The sequence below is a fragment of the Megalops cyprinoides genome, chromosome 2 (genome assembly GCF_013368585.1).
Source record: "Megalops cyprinoides isolate fMegCyp1 chromosome 2, fMegCyp1.pri, whole genome shotgun sequence".
Taxonomy (NCBI): domain Eukaryota; kingdom Metazoa; phylum Chordata; class Actinopteri; order Elopiformes; family Megalopidae; genus Megalops; species Megalops cyprinoides.
Window position 1 is genome coordinate 39562501 of NC_050584.1, and position 24409 is coordinate 39586909.

Consider the following 24409-nt stretch of genomic DNA (forward strand, 5'->3'; position numbering starts at 1 on the left):
CTTACAGGAGTGGAGACGTTGTCACAGGGAAACAGGCTTTACATACAATCGGTACTTCCAAAACAAGGTTGCATAAAGTAAAATAAATATATACGCAAATATATATATATGCCATATATATATATTTGCCAAATAAATGTAGACCTAATGACTCCCACATAATGGCTGCCAATCCCATAACATATCCTTGTTTAGCAGTTGGGCACAGGTAATGTGAGTTAAATGTTTCCTTTGGCTTTCTCCAAATATAAACTGATCCAGATCTAGCTAAAAGAGTAAAAGAAGACCATATTACTTTCTTCCACGGCTTGGAGTTGTGGTCCAGGTATTGTGAGCTTCAACTTGTGGTTGCTGTTCCTCTAACCTGATGCAGTTTTTGGTTTGGTGAATGCCATCTTGATTTTTGACACATTCAACAATTATGCTGTGCCTGTGACTGATGACCTGCAACTCAGGCACTAACTGTTTGACAATTTTCAAAATCTGTTAGATCTCCCATGTTGCTTTAGAAATTCACAAATTTTAGTGTTTTTATTGGTAATTATTATTGACATTAATATGACATATGTCTAGATTCCTTTTTAGATGAGATTTAGTCACAAAATGCAAATTTTTGATTGGGCTTTCCATTATTTTGTATATATGTGTGTGTACATATTGTACACATTTGTACAAACAATGCTGCATCCTCTTCTATGTTGGCAGCATAGTATATATTTGTGTGTGTGTGACACACGCGCTCACACACACACACACACACACACACACACACACACACACAAATATATACTATGCTGCCAACATAGAAGAGGATGCAGTATTGTTTGTGCTCTCCAGGTGCTCTTCAAAATGAACCTATGAGCTGATCAAAGATTAGCATATCCCCTCCGTTCTAACATGAACCATTATAAGCCAGACCTTGCACTCAGGGGCATTCTCCTCCTTCACCTGTTGCTATCTGCTGTGGTAATGAGAGAGCTCATGCCAGATATCTTGGAAACTATAAACATGAATGTTTTTCAAATCCCATTTTTCTGAAAATTGAACTGCCAGGTGCTTCACTGACCGTTCTGTGCATTGTTCCGTATTAGAAAGATACAAATGGAAGATGACAACTTGCCTATTCACATAGAAAAAATAAATAAATAAATAAATAACAGCAAGAAAACATTTAACAGAGACCGAGGCTAGGCTGTATAGTATTATACGTGCCATAAACAGTTAGCTTTTTATGTTTGTTTGAGTCCTGTGCTGTGCTGAACACATCAAAGGAGACGATTCCTGGAGTCTGTCCATTCAGCAGCAGTGCCCTAAAATGACTTGCAGATTGTGTTCCCAGATGACTGGTTGTCACTCAGATTTTATCTTGACCCCTGTCCCAGGGGTTGCCGTGGTTTCATGCTGAGAGTGGTCTCCCCCCGCAGGTTGCCTTCTGTGAGCGCTTGCTTGCGTGTGTTGCCACAGGTGGAGTCCGCATTGTGGTCGGAGGGGGCTCATTCTCCGTGACCCGTGTTCCAGAAATGATTTGGGCAGCTTCCGTGTGCCTCAGCGAGGCTGTGAGTCAGAGCTGCGGGGTCCTGTAGGGACCAAGGGAGTTTGGCCTGTCTGCGTCCGGACTCAAACAGAGAGGAGAGGACAAGTGAGGGGGTGGGGGTAAGGGGGAAGGAAAAAAAAATAATGTATTGTCAAATAAGAAAATTTGCACCTTTGTAGCTATGGCAACTGATCGGAAATAGATGGCAATGATGAAGGAAAAGCTAAGAAGACTGTCTGAAGATCACTCTCTTGTGGCCCTGCATTGTGTTGTGCCTTCGAGAGAGATTGGACCCCCCTGTGCGCACCCCCTACTGCGACACTAGGTACAGTGGGCTCCAAGCACGCTGCTTCACAGCCTGTGCTTAAGTACATTTCTGGGAGGGTAAAATCTGTCGCTGCTATTTGAGGTCCCTGCTCTTTTGTCTGTTCTTTTTCTAAGACAGTGCTGGCTACAGAGAATGAATTGGTTGTATTTCCATGGCCCGAGGACAGCTTCCTGTATTTCATGCTGCGAGCTATACTGGACCTCCACAAACGGAAGAGATGGGAGTGGTTATTTGACACGGCTTGGCTCTCACATGATGGCTTTTTGTGGATGATAATGATCAGGTCACTCACGTCCATCAATGCCCTCATGGCCTCTTCGCATGGCTGTACTTTTGAGTCAATTTCGAGTCATTAATAAATCCAGCAAAGGGCATGAGGATATTGTCTCTGCTCCATTGAGCTGGGGAGATGATGATGCCATGCGTCTGAAACTTTTATCTTTTGGAGCGTTCCTCCAGCTAGGATGTCCTTTCTAGCCTGATTCAGGTAGCACAGCTCAGTGTGGATATTTTAGAGTAGGTGTGCGTGGAAGTCAGCGTGAAAGTGTTGCATCTGAGCGCTAACGAGGACAGGACACTCACATTAACCTTTTCACACAGACAACGGGCTACATCTCTGAACAGCAGAGCACACAGGGTGGATGCATAATTCAATCACTGGGAGTTAAATAATGTTCACCCTCTTGAAATATCTTCCACGCCACCTTAAAACAGCAGAACTCTCAAAAGCACGTATAAGACCTTTGGCTGCTGCTGCTGCAGTGATGGTGATATTGATCTCTCCTCTTATTAGTTGGATTTTTGTGCTTTAGACCATTCCTTTATTTCTTCAAAGTGGCTTTAAATATTTTGGATTTATTTTTATTACAACTTAATAACACAGATCAAAGTGCTTAAGGTCTTTTTGTGTTTGAAACAGCTGGGGCTAAATTCAGTTTGAAGTTACTTCCTTCATATAATTTCCATCAAGAGAGGTGACCTTAGTCACCTAAGCAGTCATCTAAGGAGATGTTCTTATTATTTTTACCAGTTTTTGACTTCTACAGTATTTTGTTGTATCTGAAGCTGAAGTGAATGAAAACGAGTAATGTAAGCAATCACTCAGTGTTTGATTGCTGAGTTTCACCCTTGAGTAGTTTAAACAGAATAAAAAGTGAGACTCAGTCATCAGGACTTCAAAGCATACTGCACTGTACAAAAACTGAACTTGCTATGCTGAGGGGCTGCAAGTCAACCACTCCTGCAGCTGAGCCTTTGGCCCCCGCCCGTCTCTCACCTCTGGCACAGGCCTGGGACCTGATGCCTCACACTGCTCATTATTGACTATGGAGTCCACAGTCTGGGGTGGAAAGATGCAGCCTGGCCCTGGCCTTCTATGGAGTCCTGCCAGAGGGAGGAAGCAAAGGAGGGTGGGGTGGGTGGTATTAGATGAAGAGCAGTAAGGTATGAAAGGCAGATCAGAATCAGCTTTCATGTGATGAGGATCTGAGTTTTAATGTCACCTGGTTACAGTCTGTCATCTCCGTGAAAAGCGCTTTTGTAAGAAGTGCTTCCTTTCTGATCCCAGAAGGCAGCCAAATTTTAGAAGTTCTCCTATTTTAAGTTGATACATTCATCTTTGGATTTTCTGCTCTCATCACTTGATCATATTTACATTTAACACATTTTTCATGCAGTACTCATCATGTAAATGCTGAGCATTGGATTATCAGGAGATATGCCTCATTAACAGACTCTTTGGCCAAACTGACTGTTGATTTACAGAAAATATGCAACCATAAGAACAGTTATAGGAAATAGTATCGTTTTAAGGGCCGTGTTATGTTGCTGTTGTGGTTTGACCCTAGTTTGAGGAGTCCCTGTATAATAACATGACACGCCCCACACGGCATACAAAATGTGTGGCCTCCACTAGGGCAGAATTACATTGTTTTCTTTTGAATCCATGAGGGTGTGTCATTGTTGCAGGCTCATGATTCTTTGTGGAGTCTTGTACAATTGCAGCGGTCAGTCCAGACTACCACTGCAATCATTTGTATGCAGTCATCCTCCCAGGGACAATAATTACAGCTCATATAGACTTGCTTACCATAAAACTTAAGGTTAGGGGTTAGAAATGGAATGAGGATTCATAAGGTTAATGCATTTAATTTATTTATTCTGGAAATAGGCTCGTAAAATGAAATGTTAATTATTATTGTCGGTCAATTAAAACCGAGATGACAGCATGCAGTTAAAGCTCTTGGTTGGAACCATCAACCAGCAGTCATGTTTTTATAAGCTGTAAGCTTCTTGTTGTATTTCCACCTCAAAAGCCGCTTATAAATCATCTGGGGTGTTTTTCGACTTGGCAGAGCAGCGGTGTTCCACAAAAGCAAGCCTATCACCATTTTCAAAATTGAACCTTTTGTAATTGTTTAACACACTCCATCAAATTGTAGGTTGCAAATTATATGTACTGTTTTAAAAAGGAGACATCCAGCCGTTCAAGAACCAGAAACAATTGCAATTAAAGGCTGATTAAGCAGAGCAGATATTTGCTCAGGGGCTCAGTGTCTTGGCCAAAGTGTTCGGTTCAAAGAATAAGGTTAGCAATGTCAACTAAATGAAGAGCACCCTCAAAGCAAGAGAAAATTCTATCAATGCCCAGTATACATTACAGGGCCTCCATTTCCACCCATATTGATCACAGTGAAATAGAAGGGCACTTTATATTAGGAAAGGGAAATCCAGACCAACACAACTGGAAATAAACCACACGAAAAGCTCCCCTTTTATAGGTAACATTATGTTCTCTCACAGAGAGTAAAATGTGCCCTTAACCTGAAATGAAGTGGGTGCAACACTTAATTCTCTCCCCAGCTGTGGATATGATGTCAAGTGATACTTGCATGTTAGCACTTTGAGTAAATATAAATGATACAGGGAATCAGTTTGAACTGTGACCATAAAAATGTGCCCTGACACGTATTTTACAGGTATCCAACCCTTGTTTGTCTTTCAGCAGAGAAACATGTCTGGGGTAGAAGTGGTTGGTGACTATGATTACTGATGCCAAAAATACCACTTTTCAAATGATTTGACTTACTCAAGAAAATTGACTTACCTGTTATCACCTCTTTATGTAAGGGTGTGTTTACTGGTGTGTGTGTCTGTGTGTGTGTGTGTGTGTGTGTGTGTATGTGTTTGTCTAGTGACTTTAGCGTGACTGGCTCTCTGGCACCTTGGGAAATTAGAATGGATGTTCTCACCAGGAAACTCTTACTGGAGGGATGCACAGTTCCTCTCCTGGCAATTAGTTAATTGCATTTTAATGTACTGCAAAGGCGTCTGGTGACAGCATTCCCCTCTCTACTGGATTAACTGTATCGACAAAACCACGGCAAGTGTCATAAAACCAGCTCAAAGGAAAACAAATAAATAATGAGTTTGTATGTTTTGAAGCATCTCACAGAGGGTGAAAGAAAGTGTGCTGCCACATTCCATTAGCTTGTCTGTGAGAGTGCATTTCCCAATGGTTGTGCTCTTTCACTGTAGTTACTAACAAATGTCAGAGTACATTAGAATCCATTATATTTATGGGTGTCATATGACATAAACCTCAACATCATAGGACATGCATTGCTTCAACTTGTTTGTGAGCCAGGGCCTCCTTTATACAAAAACAGTGAGGGAAATTCTTGGCAAAGAATGTCACCTTTGCACCATTTGTAGCAAACCTTCTGTGTGGAAACATTACTTCAGTCCTTTGTTATAAGTTACAATCATGTGGGTAGTTTTTTAGAGAAAAAGTTTGTATTTTTAGAAATTTTGTTTTCACATATCAAACACATCTATACATTATTATTGTTTTCTTTCTTGCATCTTGTAATATATATATATATATATATATATATATTAAACCAGGTCCAAACAATGGTCCATGGGTGCTATAGGATATAGTCTTTCATGTTATGGAGAGCGCCCTCTGTAAAATATGTGTTGTTCCTAGGAATGTTATCTTCTGTACTTCTTGGATGTTGATGTTGCTTGGAATCCTATTCATAAATTTTTCCAAGCCTTTTTGTAAAAGGTCCTAGAGTTATTATCGAGTATCACTATCAAAGGCAACATACACTTATAATGTCTTTGCAAACTTCACAATTGCTACCTAGGGCTTAAATATTATTCATTTTTTTCCTCCTTAAGTAAGTGTAAGAGGCAGTACAAGATGCAAAAAATAAAGATGAAAGAAATCCATGCATTCTAATGATATTAATAAAAAACTGCTGCGTAATGTTTGTAAACTAATTAGATGTTTCTCTCAAGGGTCTGTTGTGTCATTGTCATTATAGAGTATATTAGTCTGTTAATCATACATCCACCAAATCCCCTGGAAGATTATCTAATTTTGGATTCCTTATTTTGGTAAAGAGAATTTCAACACCTCTTGGAACAGCACTTAACCTTTCAATAGGAGCTGTGTGAAGTTGTTTACCTTTATTTCAATTAAGTGAAATACATGTCCTGGCAAGGAGTCACATTTGTCAATTTCAATAGCAGTTAGTTCAAGTCAAGTCTGGTATGTCAGCTTAAAAGACATCATTTTTAAAGAAATGTTGTTCTCATATGAACAGTTGCGATTTTTAAATCGAGTGTCAACACTCCTATCAGTCCCTAATGCAGCACATGTCCTACTAAAGGCAATGTATCGGACCATTCAAATAACTCTTATTTTCACTACAATACGGTTCATTGGTTAACAGATGATGGCTCATATAACCATTTTAGTGCACTTCTACTGCTTGTTCTGATGTACCAGAAGACGGTATTGCTGCTTTCTGTTGTCTGATATAGAGACTGCTCTGAGGAAAGCTGAAATGTGTTTAAATCATAAAAAATATATTCTTCCATTTTCATAATCCCTGTGTAGTACTGAACATTTTCTTTTTCACCTTGCTTGTTTTATTGGTTTCAAGCACCTTGGTGGAATGGCAGGGTACCACAGTACCTTTCTTTGGCTTAACCTTGGAACCTTTCAGACTTTAGCTCTGAAAATGATACCAAATTGTTTGCTATTTTATTTCAGTATTTAAATATTGAAGGGCATCTCCTGAAGCAGGGAATGCATATGCCAATTTGCATACAGCAAATTGCGTAGGTCTGTGGATTCATACTTATGGAGAATAAAGGGTGCCCTGTGCCATCAGTGCAGTATTTTGCACTATTCTCTCATTCCGTTGCAAGTAAATGTGTTCTTGACAGTGTTTATTGCTTCCTGCCATTCATCCTCAATATACTTCCCTTCCAGATCTCTGCCCCATTTTCCTATCACATTGGCAATATTACTTGAATAACGGGAGCAGAGTAAGGTGGAAAAAACTCATATGAAGTCTTTCATACCCTTACATTGAAGAAGGAACATTGCAATTCTACTTCTAATTGGATGCAGAGGTGTGTAGGGAGTGTGATCTTTGAGCATATGAAATAGTGAATTTTTAGGAGACCATGTTTCTGCTGAATACCATATTTGATTTGGAGCCAAAATGATATTAATACATTAATGTTTACATTAAAACACTATCCTTACACAGATCACCGATAACTTCTTGGAGAGAGATTTAAAAGCAATCAAAATCAATGTAAAATTAATGTAAAATTTATTTAATGGTGTAAAATCAAACAATGTTTTACAAATAGCAAATAACTAAGCATGATGTCCACAAGCTAGATGTCCATTTCAAGGGGTGAATAAAATGTTTTACCCGCTATCAGCCTGGTTCATGCCTCTCTCTTTCTTAGAACGTGTTAGAAATAGTTTATATAAATTGTTTTAGAGTAATATTTATATAGACTGCACATGTATAAAGTATACACAGAATAAACCATCCTGCTTTTTTCTGGTATCCCCACCCTCTTCACCGTGACCACAAATATCTTTGTCAGACAAACACGTCGAGGATGGTCGCTCTAGGTTTAATGGGTTGTATATAGGTGGAATGCGTTAAGTGGTTGTTGGTTAACTAAAATTAACAATTTACCGCAAAGTATCGCGACAGTCAAGCCACCTTCCTACGATTTTGAAAAGGTCATGAAAAACAATTACCTTATTGTCTAGCTACCTCTGTGGCGCCAGGCTTTCCATAGCTAGCTGGATAGTCGACCGGAAGCAAGACGAAATAGACAAAATAATTATAACTAAAACAGATTCTTTAAAAGGGAGTTCACTAGCTGACGACATGTTTTACTGGTAGAACAATAATCAGTTTATTTAAACCGCTCAACATTGCGCATTGAACGTTCCCTCATAAGTGCCAACAGGTGTCTTGACATATGACGTCAGATGTCTAGCGTTAAGAACAGGTTTCTCTTTACATCATTATGATGAGCGTTTGAGGACAATAGAAACGGGTTTGTTAGATTTTTTTTTGGATAGCACGGGAAAAGCCGTGGCTGAGTTGTTCTGCATGCCACACACCTGTTAACATGCTGCTCTTATATCAGCATTTTTATTGCAGTTGCATTGAATAACAAACATTTTCATCGAAACACTAGGCTACACAATAAGTCATATGCACACACGATTATTCAAACACTAAAGGCAGAAACAGCAGGAAAAGGACAATAAAGAAATCGTAAATATCGGAGCTTTAGTGAGAATGTCTACTAACGGTTTTCACAACTCGGTCTACAGTATCAGGGAGGCAAGAAACATTGTCGATCGCAGAGAAAGCGCGAAAAACACCATTAGTCCACAGTCAGAAATATAAAACTTTATATTAACAGAAAACTTAATTAAACACAGTACTTTATGTAAACGAATTCATATAGCTTTGTCCTGGTGGATTAGCTGCGTATGTAAACACAAAGCTAAAACAACCTGAAGCGCTTAAACAGTTTGCTGCTCGAAATTATTCGAAATACTATCACCCTGTTTTAGGCACTGATTAAGCTGTTATTTTACGTTGAATGTAGTCTATATATCCTACACTTTTTGGCATGATTGCTTCTTGCTAGTTAGAAGCGTCCTGTATATGGGTTGTGTCTTCCTGTATGAGAATAGTCCTATAGATTACACCGGACATATTTTGACAGGCTGTGCTTTTTAAAGGCAAAGGAACAAGCACAAGTGTTAATAAAAACAAGTCCAAAAACTACAGATAGGCCTAATACTAAGTAATCTTCAATAGCCTATCAGTTGTCGCAAAACTAAGCTGCATGATAGGTGTAGTACATAGGTGAACAACATACCCTTTCCATACCTCACACAAACACCCCCCTCTCTCTCTCTGTCCTTTTCCTGTCTTTCGAGCCCTTCCTATATTTAAACGCGAAAAAATCTATTTGTTGCCATAGCTCTGGCTAAGTTTCCAGGGAAACCGGGGTAGGTCAGAATAGACCTGAAGACGGAAACATGCTGTAAATCAAAATTTTCAGCCGAGCGCATTCTGATACGCTCCGTTGAGTTAACTTTTCAACTTCCATCTTCAGCACCAGAGCAATTACATACAGATGCGATTTGATCATGTTACATTTCAGAACTGTTATGTTAGATAAATAGAAAATGATGAACTAATTGCACATTGATATATGCTAGCCCCCCATAAAAAAATATAATGTAAGCTACGGCCCGCTACAGGTTTCATTGTCATGGTACCGACAGTCCCCTAGCTGCACGGTCAATTTGAGGTGAATAGTGTTAATTTCTATATAAAAAAAAAACCCTATTACAACTGAAACATGTAATAACCCAATGGGTTTACGCTTGATCACACGTGGTATTTCAATAGGGATATTATATTAGTCTCACTACGACTACTCATAGGCCTATCTAATACTAGGCTACTACATGTGTAAATGCAAATGTGCGTTTGTATTCAAAGGAATGTAGCTGGCTCACTAAAAGCTGGGTCAAAGTAAACATTACCCTTGTCAGAAGGGCCAAAGAAGCAGTGGGGATTAATGACTTCCAGTCTTGCAGTTGACGCATGTCAAGGTATTTTAATTACACTGAAGGATAATTGTTCTGACATAATCTATTCAAGGGAAAAGGGCGCCGGGCCAAGCGAATACCTAATTTAGACTGTTTATCGCACCACCTCTCATTTTCGAGTCGGTGGAACCGGATTCTGCATAGGAGAAAATCAGATAACATAAAAATTAACCGTTTCAATATAACTTACATATGTAGGAATATTTCACGTGAGAAATGTTAATGAGAGCTCATATCACGGTGATGAAAAACGCGGCAGTCCTAAGTCGGCTCTCTGCTATTGGCTGACACAAACACCGCGAGCGGGGTGTGTGTATAAAATGTGCGGCAGGGTCCGACACCGAGGTCTTTTGTCACAGTTCAGGTACGAGAAGTCGGCGAAGAGGAGATAGCTCCAGTTACAGATCAAGCAGGAAAAGACACCTGTTACCGAAGGCATAGACCTCTTCCAGAAACTCTCAAGGTAAGTATATAGAACTGAAGTACCACAGAGATGTGTTTATTAAAACAACAAAGTGCTTTTAGTTGTGAATTTAAAATTCGGGTTTTTTTGTTTGTTTCTTAGAGGAACGATACGGAATTTAAATTATTGAAAAAAGTTGACGTCTCAATGCTTTCTGTAATTTACGCAATTCTGTAATTTGAAGCTTCGAGTGCAGTTGATCAAAATGTCGCGTCACTCAGTCACAAACGTGCTGTAGCTGGTACCTTTGATCGTATTCCTCCCGACAGGCTGTTCTATGAAAGGACTGGGAGGAAAACTACAAGTTACGGAACATAAGACAAACCCCCAAATACGCAAATGTTAGATTTCATCAACTAATTTTAATAGTCATCTGCAGTACTTTTCTAAAGCGTTTTTCACAGTTTTACGATGAAATGTAATCAGACCTTAGTATTCTTTACTCTGTTTAACCTTGGTGTAAAACTCTAATTTACTCTCTAATCCAGTGAGACCAGTCATAGCAGTCATACTGTCTGCCGGGGGAGGGCGACGAGAGACGGTAGGCACAGACAAGGATGTGGAATTAAAGCATATTATTTTCCATGTTTGATTGAATGTTCGTTGCTATTCAAGTGGTCAGTAACCTAGGGTGTCCGTGAGCGCCCAATCATGTTTTGTCCACGATCGTTGCCCCCTGTCGCAGCGCAACTAACTGCGCAATAATTTAATTTTAAAAGCTGTGACGCAACAATATATTGCCTTATTGCTCAGCGGGACAAACGAGCATTTCCGTCGGAATAATAAAGCATACATGGATTTTTTCACCCTACTTAAAACTTATGCAACGCAATAAAATGGCGAAATACTTCGCTACAGGGCTTCCCAAAACTCGGTTCCATAACCTCTCCATGTATGCCGGCTTTTGTTCCAAAGTTCTCCCAAGTGTACCGAGCTGTTAATATATCCCTTGTCTGAATTAGCAGTGTATAAAGCTCTGCTATCCAGGAAAACATTATGGCAGGTCATAACAGGCTATTTTCACTTGAGACGCCTGGTAAGTCGATCCTCGATTATGTAGTTTCTGATGGACTGGTTCTAGAGTCAACATCCTATGGCGTGGAAATGACAAGGACACATTGTTGAGAAAATCATCTCTCCCATAGTAATACAAAGGATTGGCACACACTGGGAAAACTTAATCTCTATCCAAACGTTGCAGGTGGAGTTTAATTCAGTTAATTGCTAGTTACATCATGATAGTGCCAGTCACACTGGAGTGCTTTTGAAAAGTATAGACACTTAGACATTAAAACTAAACACCTGTGGAGAACATCTGGTTCAGGATTAAGGCAAATGATGATAAGACAAAGTTTCTGTGGGTTAGAATCAAATTAGACATCATCTTTACAGTAACCTTAATTTATCAAGAAATTGGCTGGAACAAAAATAGCAAGGCCTCAGGACAGAATTTGTGAAGCCCTGCATTAGTAAGATAAGACATTTAGAATTCCCTAAAAAACCTTAAATACATTTAATTTGAATTTTTATATATGGGGAACTTACAAGTAGACAGTTTTAGACATGGAATTTGCTCATGTGGAAGGACTGGGCACAACATAGCTGCTTTATTACTATTAAGTGAGATGAAATTACATAATCAAACTTCCATCCTTGAGGCTATATGTCAGATATTTATATGCTTAAGTCTGCCTCCCCCCAACAGACATGCCTCATATTCCCAGTTTACATTTTTCATATTTATTTTCTCATTTGTCACCCCACAATCACGATTTTTTCTTAGCTAAAATGAGCTGCATCCTTAAAAACAGCATTAGCTGGGATTTTATTGTCTCAGTATTAGCTGGGATTTCATCAGGCTCGTAGGTCAACACAAATCTATTACCACCTGATGATCCAGGATGTTCATAACACCATTTGTATGGTGTGCATGTGTGATTAAAGCTCCTAAATTAATTTAATGGGTCATGTGGTGGAGGCTCAAGGTGTGGTGCTCAGAATTTACACAATGCTAATACTTGATGGAAACAGAATATTCACCAGTGTGCAACTTACTCTCTCTTTGTCAAGATGTGCATAACAATGATTTTCCAGCTACGAAATTGAAACTGATGGATGATAATTGTCTGTGTATACTCAGGAATGGCCAAAATTGATTTCCTAGACTTTGTCACAGTAATGACGGTATGTGACACTTATTACTTAGCCCAACATTAACTCAACTGAATTACTGATGTTAAAGCTGTAATTATGGCTATTCTAGGTAGCACAAGCTACCAGTATATATTGTGAAAATCTGTGGTACAGTGTGCATCAGACCATTATAAAATCCAGATCAACCAAAATGGCAGTGAGACTGCTGCTGTAAAGAATGGATTGGTTTCAGACTTTGTGCCATAGGGGTGCTGTGTCTCAGTTCTTAGCTCACACTGAGACCATTGCCAAAGGTGTGAACCCTAGGTGGAGGCTACCATTGATTGCTACCTCAAGTTCCTCAAGGTCAGCTACCTCTATTGTCCAGGCAGGGAGCTCCACTGACAGGGCACCATTATTATTATCATCCGGGGGCACCTTGCAATGTGTGAGATGATTACAATGAATACTACAATGAATACTGTACAAGAATATAGAATAGGAGAAGCCAATTAATAACATTTCAAGAATTCAATATATTGAAGTGGCGTCACAATCATTGCAGGATTCAATATAAAACATTTGGAGTGAAAACACGCCAACAATGAGCAATAACCATTAGTGGAAAATCATATGGGTTATCACAAAAGATACAAGAGCTGAGAAAATGGAGTGCATTAAATGAGGCATGAACAGTAGAAAAATCAGAAGGGGAAATGCGACAGCATTGTTTTAACAGGTGTGTTGTAAGGAGACAATGTGATGCAATGATCTCAGCAGATGAGAGAGAATGTGGGAAGAAATAAGGGATTGAAAGGAAAGACGATCACCCCTGTTAACGCAGCAGTAAAGCAGAACAAGGATGTGAGACTAATTCAAGCAGCAACAGGGAGCTAATGAAGGCAGTTGAGTGAAGGAGTTCCATGAGAGAAGCAAGGAGGAGTGAGGGCCAGCGAAGAGACAGTGTTAGCTGAAGGAGTCATGGAGTGTCAGAAGGGAAGGCTGAAAAGAAAGGGTTACAGCAAGCAAGAAAGGGACACATTATTTGATACTTGCGTAGGAGAAACAGACAAGAAAGTGTCAACAGAAAGAATGCTGTCTTTATCTGATTGAGCTTTCGCAGAGGAAGAGGCAGGACATTACTTTGGGATTTCCACTGTTAGGTTTTGGACTCTCCCACCTGTAGCAGGAACTTACCCACATACAGTGAGATGAGCATTTTACTTAAGACCCTTAAAGAAGTAAAACATACACTGCGCAGACATAGGTCTTTGCGTTGGAAGTTTTAAAATTATGGGATTGGTTTCGTAAATTGAGATGGTAAAGTGGTGTCAGTTATATAGGGCTTGTCTGACATTATAACCAGTGAGTCTTTGGTTGTAATGAGAGAAGGCTGTTTAGTTCTAAATCTTGATATAGCTTTTTCCTTTGTGTGCATGTGCTCAGGACAAAATAATGGAAAGAGCTGTGTTAGGTGTACAGATGTACAGATTTGCATGTGGTTGACTTGTAGCTAAGGTTACTTTTCTTTGAGCTGTCAGTCTCAATTAACCGATTTAAAGGTGCCTACAACTGTCTATTCACTGTTTTATGTTGGATGTGACAATTCCTTGACGTGGTCAGTAATTATCTAGTAAGCAGCTGGTTTAAATGCAAGACACCATTTCTGTTTTCTTTTTCATGACACAGAGTTAGTTGTGCTTTGGTTTCTCTGTCTCAATAAATACTTATTTTATATTACATCACTGGCATTTAGCAGATGCTCTTATCCAGAGCAACTTACATCAGTTACAGTTTTGTTTTTTGTTACAATGTTATCCATTTATACAGCTGGATATTTATTGAGGCAATTGTGGGTTAAGCATCTTGCCCAAGGGTACAGCAGCAGTGCCCCAGTGAGGAATCAAACCGGCAACCTTTCGGTTACAAGTCCTGCTCCTTAACCACTACACTGCCACCCCATGAGAGATACTTATTTAAAGTAGTACTTATTTAAAGCAGTGTCATGACGAAAAGATTGTTCAGATGAAAGGCAACTCATTGAGGTTTTTTAAAAATTATTTTTAGTCATGATGGATTAAAAGCCCTTTATGATTTCGGCATGTGTTTTCAGGATTTATCATTGTTTTCAATGATGCTACGCGGTCAGGTCCTAGAGTTGGTAAAAAGAAGGGCAAGCATAGACCTGTGCCACATCAAATGTCCTCTCAAAAGCACTGGGCCGCACTTTTTCAGTCTTTTATTTGCAAAATGAGTCCCACCTACACTTTAGACCCATTGCTTTGCTAAACTTTGGGCACTTGGTGCACTGAAAGCTTGCTAAGCATGCATGAAAGAGGTGGTATCAAGCACTGCAGCTGTCTTGGTAGCTTCACTACACGGCTCACTGCATATTCACACAACAAATGAAATATTGACACATTTTAAATACAATTTCCCAATGGTCATTCTGCTTATGTTTCAAGTGATTGATATGATCAATTTCTCCGTTGATGTAAATATGAATTTATTGACAATTACCACCAAAAATGTTATCCTGTCAAACCTAATTATATACGATGCAAAGGCTTTGAATTTTCCATGTGTTGTTGCAATTGAATACCTGTGTCAATAAGTGCTTGCTTAGCTTTATCAAAGGATGCATCAAACGGCATTGTATTAAATTGCTCTCAGTTGATTGGTATCTCATGAGCTGATTGTGTTGCTATTCAGCCAAAGATTCATATGCCTAAAGTGTGTGATGCTTCACCAGAATTTGTGTAGTAGAGGAGAGTGTGTATCTAGTTTCAGTAACAGCTGCTCCCTTCGTGTCTGTGTTCACAGAGCGACACACTGCCTCCGCCGTCCAGTGAAGCCCAGCGGGACGATGTGGGTGCTGGATAAGATCCGTGGGTCGGTGGAGAGCAATGTGCTGCGGCAGGGTGAGGCTGGAGACAGCAAGCAGGGTAAGGCCCCTGCCTACAGCAACGTTCTCACCCCTGACAAGATCCCCGACTTCTTCATCCCACCCAAGCTGGTGAGCTGCCCGCTAGAGGCCGAGACACCCGACGTGAAGCCCAAGGAGGGGCTCCGGGCCTCAAGCTCAGAGCAAGCCATCGGTAGCAAGAAGCCACCCAGCAGTCCCCGTAGCCCGCGGCTGGTCAGCAAACTGGCAGGAGACACCAAGAACCTTCTGAAGGCCGCCAACCGCCACATTATCCAGATAGAGAGCGCAGACGACGTGGTGGCCGGGGACACCAACGCCGACCCCCAATCTCAGACGGCCATGTCGCTGCCCTACATTCCCAAGACGCAGACATCCTACGGGTTCGCCACCCTGATGGAGAGCCCTCACACTCGGCGCAAGGAGTCCCTCTTCCACAGCGACCACACCAGCCCCGTCACCTCCCCCAACTCCCAGCGCAAGAAGTCCCCAGGCAAGAGCGAGGGTGAGGGCAATCACCTCAATCCCCCTGACTTCAACACGTCGCACATTAACCCCTACCGTTACTTCAGTGGCGGAGAGAGCGACACCTGCTCCTCGGCCGAATCCTCGCCGTTCAACTCGCCGCTGCTGTCCCGTTCCGCCTCGCTGCTCAAAATCTTCACCCACGAGACGCAGGCCAAGGTGGTGAAGGCCAAGCGGACGTTCGCGCGCCACAGCTCGCTCTCCACGGACGAGTGCAGCTCCGCCGAGCCTAGCCCCAACGTGCAGCGCCGGATCCGCTGCCCCTCGGCCCGCGGCAGCAGTGCAGGTCCCGGCGAGCACCTGCACCGCGAGCACACCATCAACCTGCACAAGGGCGGCACCGTGCGGCTCTGCGCAGACTACGACGCCGGCACGGCCCGTTTGCGCATCCGCGTGCTGGCGGCCGAGGACCTGTACGACAAGCTGTTTGACATCAAAAGCATCAACTGCTGTGTCGCACTTTACCTGAACCCTGGCAAGCTGCAGAAACAGAGAAGCACTATTATCAAGAACAGCCGCAACCCCGTCTTCAATGAGGACTTCTTCTTCGACTCCGTGCCGTCCGTGCAGGTGAAGAACCTGGCCATCAAGATAAAGGTGGTGAATAAAGGCACCAGCCTGAAGAGAGACATGCTGCTGGGGGAAAGAGAGGTCCCTCTGTCCAAGCTGCTCTCTGGACTCTAGGCTTGGTGAGGAGCACAAAGGAGACTGGTCTGAATGCAGCAAGGAACCGAAGTAGCAAAAGTCAAGTGTTGAAGTGTTCCTTCTCGGATTCCCCTGTCTCTTACAGTGAAGAACTCAGTGTCTTTACAACCACAGGTCAGCAGACATCTTTGAGACTGTCTGACCATCTTCCTATTATTTAGACTTGCACATCTTAACTTCCAGGTGGTGTAGTGTGTGAAATTCCTCACAGCACAGGTGAACAAATATCAAAAAAGTGTGTGATATGCTTTTTTATCTTATCCTATATGACTCAATCTCCTGTCCTCTGGTCCTTCTGCTGTTTGGCATGGCCTGTTGACACTGCATGACACATGTACAGTCCAGTCCTTAAAGGCAAAACATTAATGGAGTGTTGGGGCTTTGAAGCCGCTTCTGAATAACCCAATGTGCAAATGCATGCTTTGATCCTGGTTGCAACCACCATCGAATTTGGGAGAATGCCAAAGAATGGCAGGGCCTCAGGGGCCTGCATGTAGAAAAGGGCAGTCTTCAATGACTTCACCGCCTTGATCCCATCAGCCTGGCATGAGTCTGTGAATGTATTACTTATGCTTGCTATTTGTTTTAATATCCCCATATTTATCGAGCTATTGATTTTGTTTGACTGTATTATTACGGAACACCCACAAGCCTTATTAAAGAACGCATTACAGAGAGGAGAGAATTTACACATCACCTCGGAGAGGAAGAAGTCTGATTCTAATGGGAGATATATTTTGGACACACAAAGTATACACTGTATGGACACCGTGAAGATCTGGCAGTCAAACCAGAGTTGTTGTCCAATGGTATGACAGCATTAGTGACATATTGTATCAGTCGTCTGCTTCTACTTTAGGATCTGCATCAGGCTCTGCATGAGGTATCAGTCCGGTCTGTATTAAGTAAAGGTGTGGTAGTACCTACTCCTGTGCTTGTGATGTAATAATCTGCATGATATCTTTGTATCTAACATGTTAGCATTTTCTGATATGGTACCTAAAGGCAAAACCAAACAACAAAATGAGGCCTGGAGCACAATATAGACCTAGTGTAGATCGATCCAAATGCATGAGTGATGTGTAGGTGAACTAGTTATGATGTAAGTACGTACATGAGGACAAAGGGGAAGGGTGTTTGGGAGCACATTTGGGAAACACTCAGTCGTCGACATTCCAACACCTTGGCTCGTGATGGAACAAGAGTGACTAAAAAAGCAAACAAAAACAACAAAAAACATGGAAACGGCACTCACTGTGGCAGTCATGTCAGAATCATAACGCTAACAGTTTTGATGCAGTTAAACACAATTCTGGAAGTGGATTTCAACACCACACATTTTATTTGAAATCGTGCCCTCTCCTTGGCTGAACTTTCCCATTATTGACAAGGACTGTTTGGAAATGGAGGGACCGCACCAAGGTCATTTTAAATCAATCTGCAGGAAGTAATGTTGTGAATCTGACATGTGAATCTGGCTTTGTTGCAAAAAGGCTAGTGGTTGGTAAAAAAAAAAGTTTTGTTTTCGGAATTCCTGACAAATGCCACTTGATAAACAGGTGAACAACGCAGTGACTCACTTCGGTTTGTGTGTGGAAATCCTGCCGCAAAGTTGTCTGTCACACCTTCTGTTCCTGTCTAATTGAAACCCACAGAATCACTCAGCCTCATGGAATCAATTTATTTTGTGTGTGAGAAACATTTATTCATACTGTATGAACTGGTTAAAAACGGGGAATTTCGTCAGTGGCACTGTGTGATTGAAGGCAACTCTTGTACAATCCACAGAGGACTCGTGCAAACCTGCACCCTGAGGTATTGGATGAAAGAGGTGTTGGGATATCAGACCAACATGAATTGTACATGCATGTCTGCTCAGTCGAAGAGAGCAATGAGGAGAAATCAAGAGCAAGTGAGGGAAAGTCAGGTGAACGCATTCACCTACCCAAGCTACAAAACATAGTCCAGAGTGCCGTTTCTGATTGTCCAGCAATTCACTGCCCCTTTCATTATTTAAAAAAAGTTAAAAGAAGTTGTCATGTAGAAAGGCTAACTTTAGTAAACTCAGCACGAGGAGAAGTTTTAGGCTGCCCTCTCATTTGACTGCCTACATAAATGACCACAACTCTTCTAGAAGGGCAGTCTGTAAAAACCGGTAGAGCAACTTACTCCAGTGACGTAACATAACTTGTCACTGTTTCTCTTTGACAAGTTATGTTACGTCAGTGGAGTAAGCATATGGTTGTGTATTGTTACAATACACAACCATATGCTGAATGTAAGGTGGAATGACTTGCCTTATTAGAAGTTAGTAGTTTTACAGACATGGAATTGGTTAAACCCTTAGATTGTGAATGAAGTAAGTAGTTATTTCTGTACAGTGAGCAGTGTGTTTTGAGTGCCAATGTGTAGGGTGAACCTTTTTTTGGTAGCGAAGATTAATCAGAATCCTAGGATGAATGCATTGGCACAGAATTGTTTGCGCAGAGGATCTCCATGCTCAGCGACATGGTCTGTCTGTGCCTGACATTCACTTTCATTTGAAATTGTATATAACTAAGAATGGGTATTTACCTGGTACTGAATCTCCCAGATTGACACCAAGGTATATGTTTTTGTTCCTTTCTCTTTATGTGGGCAGTTGAGCTTTTTCAATGAGTCCAAAATTGTTCATTTACTCTTGAAATATACTCTAATTGAGATATGCACTGATTCAATGGTGTAAACCTTGTTAACTTGTTTTATAATTGTTGTCCTGGTTTGATAATTGTTACCTAGCAACAAGCCCTTTCCAGCAACATACAGTGTCATATGGTTTACCATCTCAATTTGTAAACTAATCATCAACGACTTGTTTAGTAATTTGCTTTGACATAATGACTTAAAACAAGCCTAAAATCCTGGCAAGGTCAAAGCTGCTCTCTGATAAGCAGTGCTGCTAACAATAAGGCTTACTACAATGGTGGAACAAAGATCAATACAGTGCTCTGAAGAAACAAGGTTTTCCCTGTGACCAGAAGTGTCTGCTGTGGTAGGAAGTTCTGGGAAATGCCTCACACTCATTCAGTGATAATGATGGAGTGGACATTTCATCATAAATTCACACACGGTGAACACACAACATAAGCTTCTCAAAAGACAAAGTATCAAAAGAGAAGGGAGAAGCCTTTGAATTGTAATGAGCAAACATCTGCTGATTTTATGATTGGCCCAAAGCTAACTATACTGTGGCTTATTTTAGTGCTGAAAAGATCAAACAGAGATCACAGTAACTTGGGTTGCACCTGCACTGAATGCATTTCGACCTTTCATCTTCCAGCAACATTGGCCATCTCACAGAATTTTGTTTTGTTTTATTCATTTATTGCCCATTTGTTTTTCATACTTCTTCCAGGCATTTACATTATCGCTAGTTTTATCAAGTGTTGTCTGAATTACACCATTTTATAAAATGTTAAACCATTTCCTTCAGATATTCTTTGTGTGGAGCATCATTAGCCACCTTCAGCCCTGATGTATGCCAAGGTGACTTAACATTTTAAAGAAACACATAGACTGTTTTAACCACTGTACATACTACTAAACTGTAAACATTTAACAGAACATGATCTTTTTAATTCCCATTGTCACCATCAGCAGAAAAAAACTTACCAATCAGCAAAACCATAGGAACATTAATGACTACATTATGTATCCAGTTAACACTGTAAATGTCAGCATTCACACCAAAATGCTATAGTGTACTTAAAATGTAACACTGCTGACTGTTGTAGAAGGGTTTGTGGATTAATCATAGTTTTTTGCAAGGAATATCTAGAAGGTGACTATTATATGCACTGAAAGTAGAAAAGAAAGGGTGGAAAGGACTGTCATCTCATGACTGAACTTATGCGCAAGCTGTATCTGTAGGTCAAGTGTCACCTTATGGCTTATGGATATCAGGAAGAAAAAAAATCAACAGACTGACTTGGACAGAAAGGGGGGGGTTTATGCCGTTTAATTTAGCACAACCCGCCTACAATTGAATCAAGCAGACATGGCAAATGTGCCTCATCACAGATGTGGCAGAAGAATGAGTCAGGGCTCCGAGAAAACTGAAAAGCTCTGATGATGCCAGATAGATTGCATAGCAGCCCCAACACTGCGACACCTCTGGACCTTAGACGATAATACAAAAATTGCAGCCCAGAGCGATAATTAAATTAGTTTACACAGCATTTTTGACATTTCACCTGAAGGCTCTGTCTTTTGTCTGCAAATATAGTCTAATGCCCCAGAGTTTGTGAAAGACATTTTTAGTGTTTTTCAGTGGTTGATTCTTTGAGTTACGTCATTGCTAGTTCAATTCCTAGCCTTCATTAAAGGACAGCTTTACTGTTATTAAATTTCCCATTAGCTTGCCATCGAGAGCATGAATGGTCCCCTGCTATTCCATGCTGAATAGCTGTTTAATTACATAAGGGGGAAACTGCTTTGAGTGGCAAGAATCTCACAAATTAAAAGCTTAGAAAGGGTTCCTCATTTCAGTGTCGGGGTAGTGGTGGAATTGATATTCATTTCAGCGATTGTATTCCTGCAGATAAGATTAAAGTTGCTGTACTGCTCTGAAGTTCTGTTCATACAGGTTATTAAAACTGAGTGCCAATCCATCATACTTGATGCCAGGTTCTTTCATTTTCATCTGAAGATGTTCAATATAAATAATGGATGCTGGATTCTATCTATTGTTTGTACATATGTGGGTGCGTTATTTTTTATACTGTGATGTCAGAAACAATGACCTCCAGTGAATTATATTGTATTTCAAATGTGTTATGTACAAGTATTTATGGGATTGCCTTGATTAAAAGGAAATGCATTATGGATTTAGTGTGTCATCGCTACTTCGTGGATATGACATCAGGTGTAACTTCTTGGATAGGCTAAGGCTAAGGCTTAAGGTCCCCACAGTTTGAACACTCATTCCTCTCTGAATGCGTGCAAATAACACCGCAGGCATCTTGATAATCAGTGCAGTGTTATCCATCATCGTTATACCTTCATGCGCTCTAGAGATGGTTTTGAAAAGATCTGCAGAAGGCCTCATAATAATTGATATACTAAATTAAATAGAATTCAATTAAAGATACCTTTGGACCTAATTTAAAACAATGTGTTTTGTGAAAGTTTTCAATGCATTGCAAGACACGAGGGTAATTCCAGTCTTTGTGTGCGCAATCTCTTCAAGCCCATAGGATTAAACAATAGGTTGGAAATTACGTCCTCTCCTGAGTGGTGTATTGTCAGCGTCTCACGATTTCCTGCGTCCTGTAATGAACACATGTAGGTCAAGAGCTACTGAAGTTCACAGTTAACGAGGGACTCATTGCAGATTAAAACATGCCTCTCTCTCTCACTACACTCACATAATGCCTGAACTTAAGTAACTTTGGGGAAAATTGGACCCTAGAGAGTGGCCTAATTGCAGTAATGTTTGAGTACAATAGTTGCAATCCGCAACATTACACAGTTGCTTTTGTTAGTCTGTCTCTCATGGCAGTCTTGTTTGCTTTCTGCAGAGTGATTATTTTGTTTGGCACAATGAGGTTGCAAATCACAGCAGAAGCTCATTCAGTATTCATTAGAATCAACTCCGTTTCATAATGAGCACCAGTTTAATTGGCATGATCAGTCTAGTGACAGTGTGTCTAAGGGGAAATTCAATCATCATTACAGGGCTTTGGGTACAGTTCATGTCAAATAGATGTACTTTCCAATTGAGCTCAAAGTATGCCTTACACACCGCTTGCTTTTACAAAATTGCTGAAGGCAAATTTTAATATTACCTTTTTTCCATGAACATAATTTCAGCATTATGATCCACCAAAATGAGATATTTTCTGTAAATATATTTGGACACACAGACAGCAGTCTTAAAACAACAATTATTCATTATCCGTTACTATAAATAAATAATTTATAAATACTATAAATTATCCTTACTATAAATACTGGTTGCTTCAAAGAGTAGTTACATCCCTCTCTGCAACCCGGGCATTTTGTTGGTGTGAGCTAGTTAGGCTCTGAACATTCTCTTATGGGTGAGTCCTCAGCTTCTTCTTTTAAAGCGAAAACATTTCTCCAGAAAACAAAATTTTTCCCTGTCTGGAATCTCTCGCAGCGCCCCCCCCCCCCCCCCCCCCCCCCCCCCATTAGTTTCTCCAGCCACATGGCCCCCCCCCCCCCCGCAACCCCATTAGTTTCTCCAGCCACAGCATAGCACCACCTGTTTCTTCAAATTAGCTTCAGCTGCTGCGACCACCTGACCCTGTCCAATCTTTGTGCTTTCACCTCCTATCATGAAATCTATAACCCATTCTGTCTTGTTTTTGGTGCATTTTTCCTCATTCTTTACAAGATTTGCTCAATCACGAGTATTACCTTTTTTTGACCATTTTTAATGGGTCATATTGCCACCCGTTTTGGTAGCATTATGGTATCAATTCATGTAAAGGGGCTTGTTGTTACTGTTAAACACTTGCTTCATGAAATAGGGTGCAAAACAGGGGTGCGTTGTTGCACAAAATTCTTCCAGTTTCTTACTCTCAGCTCACAATCCTTTGTATCCTGTCAAATGCCATTACCACTGCTGCTCACTCTGTACATGTCATATCAATTAAGATCGTGTGATGTTTTTTACTACTCAACTCATGCTATTACAATCAGTGGAGTCAATCAAGAGGTAGTGCCTGGAACCCTGGGATTGTAACCAACCTCGCTTTTCCATCAAGCTTTCAGTCACAGTGTAGAGGAGCTAGCAAAACATCTACAGTGTACATCAACTTGACAAGATGCTATAGATACCCTGCTCAGACAGAATTGGTCCAAGATGTGGTCATATTGAAAGATCCCATAGGATGCAGAAGCATTGAGTAGATCACCATGTTGAACGGGATCACAGTTTCTGTAGAAATGTGTGTGGGTAGCAGAGTATGATCTAAGCAAGTATGATCTAATTTGAGGTCATGTGATGTAATCAATCTATTTTCAGCAAGACCATGCTGATTGCGGATGCTCTACTCTCAATGGGAGATCAGCCGTCACACACTACACCCACATATAGCTCACTTGGTCTCATTGGGGACATTGTGGATAGTAGGGGATTACATGGCTATGCATACCACTATGCTGATAATAACCTCAGAGTATGTGTACAAGCTGAATTTCCTTTTCCATAAAAAGTCATAAAATGGCTGCACTCATACAGCACATACACACTAGTGAAAAAGAAATGTTACTGAAATGCATTAAAATGTCAACTCAGGACCGAGTTTAAGAACCAATCTTTTTACAATATAATCCTAAAACTGGAATAATTTGACCTTTCTACAATGTAGATGAACAGCAGGAAGCATACGTCTAATGTATACTTCCTGTTAGCAACATTTTTGTTTAATTGCCATCCCTAGTTAACAATATGTGAACCCTCACCATTAGGCTGGGGCTACGGTGCTAGCATCCTTATTAGAGTTGCTTACCCAGTACATGCTGTGAGTGGGTGTTGGTAAATGGTATTTCTCTTTGTCTCTACTCTCACTCACAGCACTCCCTGGGTGTGCTGTGTCTGTGCCGCTGGATGAAATGCTGCAAGCTTTGTTATGGTTCCAGATGGTAAATGTGTCAAAGGCAGATGTGAGCTAAGTATGTGTCCTAGGCCATAAGGACATTAAAGAGATTGCAGAGGCAAAGCAGGCCAATGTGTTGACAGCGTTCATTTCTGGGAATTGACTCGCCTTTGACAATATGAAGTTCCGGAAATGTACAGGTGTGTACAGGAATGTCTGGCA

General features: G+C 40.8%; 1 protein-coding gene across 1 annotated transcript; it reads left to right on the forward strand.

Annotated features, from left to right (window-relative positions):
- The first annotated feature begins 10199 nt into the window (after positions 1–10199).
- Positions 10200–17392, forward strand: LOC118773448 (C2 calcium-dependent domain-containing protein 4C-like). Its single transcript, XM_036522384.1, has 2 exons — positions 10200–10297; positions 15254–17392. Exon 2 carries the CDS (start codon positions 15297–15299, stop codon positions 16560–16562), a length of 1266 nt encoding a protein of 421 aa, XP_036378277.1. The 5' UTR covers positions 10200–10297; positions 15254–15296; the 3' UTR covers positions 16563–17392.
- The last annotated feature ends 7017 nt before the right edge of the window (positions 17393–24409 follow it).